This window comes from Panthera pardus, unplaced genomic scaffold, assembly GCF_024362965.1.
Source record: "Panthera pardus isolate Hobbes unplaced genomic scaffold, ASM2436296v1 HiC_scaffold_20, whole genome shotgun sequence".
Taxonomy (NCBI): Eukaryota; Metazoa; Chordata; class Mammalia; order Carnivora; family Felidae; genus Panthera; species Panthera pardus.
This window is the reverse complement of record NW_026526766.1, coordinates 27,383,361-27,385,653: the sequence shown is the minus strand read 5'-3', so window position 1 is coordinate 27,385,653 and position 2,293 is coordinate 27,383,361. Positions and strand designations below refer to the sequence as shown.

The window sequence follows — 2,293 nt, the reverse complement described above, 5'->3', positions numbered from 1 at the left end:
CCAGGGCCGCGGGAAGGCGGGCAGCGCACAGACCCGAGCCAGGAAGCGGCGCGATGCTAGAGCCCGCAGCGGCAGCGGCGGCGGCGGCGGTGGCGGCGGCGGCGCGGCGCTGAGCCCGGGAGGAAGGAGCCGCTGCGGCCGCACAACGGATCTGCAGGCGCGGAGCAAAATGCACCCGCGGCGCCGCGCGGTCCTGCAGCCCCGCCGCGGCCCCGCGGCCCGCAGCCCCCCGGGGCGGCAGTGAGCGCCTCCCGCCACCGCCGGGGGCCGAACGGAGGGGCTCTCCGCGGCTGTGCATTTCTGGGAAACCACCACAGCCCGAACGAGCGGGCGACCCGACCTTCTGCGAGCGGCGCGGCACCAGCGAGCGGCGCGCATGGATTTATGAAAACACTCATGCAAGAAGTTGGCAGGACTGGGGCAAACTTTTCCACCCGCTCCTTGTCCGCCGCTGCCCGCGCCTCGTCTCCTTTCCCCTCTTCGCCCGGCGGCCGCCGCTGCCCGCGATGGTGGCAGGGCTGCTGGGCGGCGGCGGCGGGGCCCGCGCGGGGACCGTGCCGGGCGCCTGGCTGTGCCTGATGGCGCTGCTGCAGCTGCTGGGCTCGGCGCCGCGGGGCTCGGGGCTGGCGCACGGCCGCCGCCTCATCTGCTGGCAGGCGCTGCTGCAGTGCCAGGGGGAGCCGGAGTGCAGCTACGCCTACAACCAGTACGCCGAGGCGTGCGCGCCCGTACTGGCGCAGCGCGGCGGGGGCGACGCGCCGGGGGCCGCTGCCGCCGCCGCCGCCGCCGCCTTCCCGGCCTCGGCCGCCTCGTTCTCGTCGCGCTGGCGCTGCCCGAGCCACTGCATCTCGGCGCTCATTCAGCTCAACCACACGCGCCGCGGGCCCGCCCTGGAAGACTGTGACTGCGCGCAGGACGAGAACTGCAAGTCCACCAAGCGCGCCATTGAGCCGTGCCTGCCCCGGACGAGCAGCGGCGGCGCGGGCGGCCCGGGCGCGGGCGGGGTCATGGGCTGCACCGAGGCCCGGCGGCGCTGCGACCGCGACAGCCGCTGCAACCTGGCCCTCAGCCGCTACCTGACCTACTGCGGCAAGCTCTTCAACGGGCTGCGCTGCACCGACGAGTGCCGCACGGTCATCGAGGACATGCTGGCTGTGCCCAAGGCGGCGCTGCTCAACGACTGCGTGTGCGACGGCCTGGAGCGGCCCATCTGTGAGTCGGTCAAGGAGAACATGGCCCGCCTGTGCTTCGGTGCTGAGCTGGGTAACGGCCCGGGCAGCAGCGGCTCGGACGGGGGCCTGGACGACTACTACGACGAGGACTACGACGACGAGCAGCGCGCCGGGGGCGCGGGCGGCGAGCAGCCGCTGGACGATGACGACGGCGTCCCGCACCCGGCACGCCCGGGCGGCGGCGCTGCAGCCACGGGCGGCCGCGGGGACCTGCCCTACGGGCCGGGGCGCAGGAGCAGCGGCGGCGGTCGCTCGGCGCCCGGAGGCGCTTGGACCCCGCTCGCCTCCATCTTGCTGCCGCTGCTGCCGCTGCTCTTTTAGCCCTGGAGTCCCCCGCCGTGGGCTGCGGGAGGGCCTGCGCCGGGGCACCTGTGGCACGGGGACCGAGGGGATGGTTTGGATACTTTCCAAAGCGTGTACTAAGTAGACTCTGCCTAGCGGGTCTCTCCTGCACGACTCTTGGCACTTCTCCCGTGTCCTCTCCCGAGCATGACTTCTTGGACATCCTCCCCCTCCCATTCCAGGCTCCAGAAACTCCCAGCTCGTCTGCCCAGAGGAAACCGGCCTAGCTAGAGTTCAGGATGCCGGGGATGGAATGGGGGAGGCGGGGGTGGGAGGGTGGGTGGGTGGGCTGTGGAGAGAGGATACTGACCTGTGGGGCCTTAACAGTTTCAAAGGAGTGGGCTTGGAGCAGGAGTTTGAAGGAAGATTTACATTTGCAAAGGGGCTGTTTATTAGCATTTTAACTGTGCGGGGTGGGGGGGGGGGGGGGGGGCGGGGAGTGCCGGTGTCGACTTTTATTGTGGCCAGTGAGGACATTGCAATCGTGAGTAAACAGAAAAGTCCCACTAACCGATTCATTTGTTTACTCTTGGTCAGCGCTCACAATTCTGTTTGGGCGGGGGAGGGGGAATGGGAAGGGGTTAATATGCCTGAATTCGTTTGGGGCAACTTTGAGCCCTTGACCTTAATTTCATTGCCACCACTCTGATCTCTTAGCACATTTCTTAGGATTAAGGGTCAAAAAGATGCTGATCTAAAGGGTTGCTAGTGGTGTTGAA

At 68.8% G+C, this 2,293-nt stretch overlaps 1 protein-coding gene across 1 annotated transcript; it reads left to right on the top strand.

The window, feature by feature from the left end:
* The first annotated feature begins 505 nt into the window (after positions 1-505).
* On the top strand, positions 506-1,853 carry GAS1 (growth arrest specific 1). Its single transcript, XM_019423490.2, has one exon. It carries the CDS (start codon positions 507-509, stop codon positions 1,551-1,553), a length of 1,047 nt encoding a protein of 348 aa, XP_019279035.2. The 5' UTR covers position 506; the 3' UTR covers positions 1,554-1,853.
* The last annotated feature ends 440 nt before the right edge of the window (positions 1,854-2,293 follow it).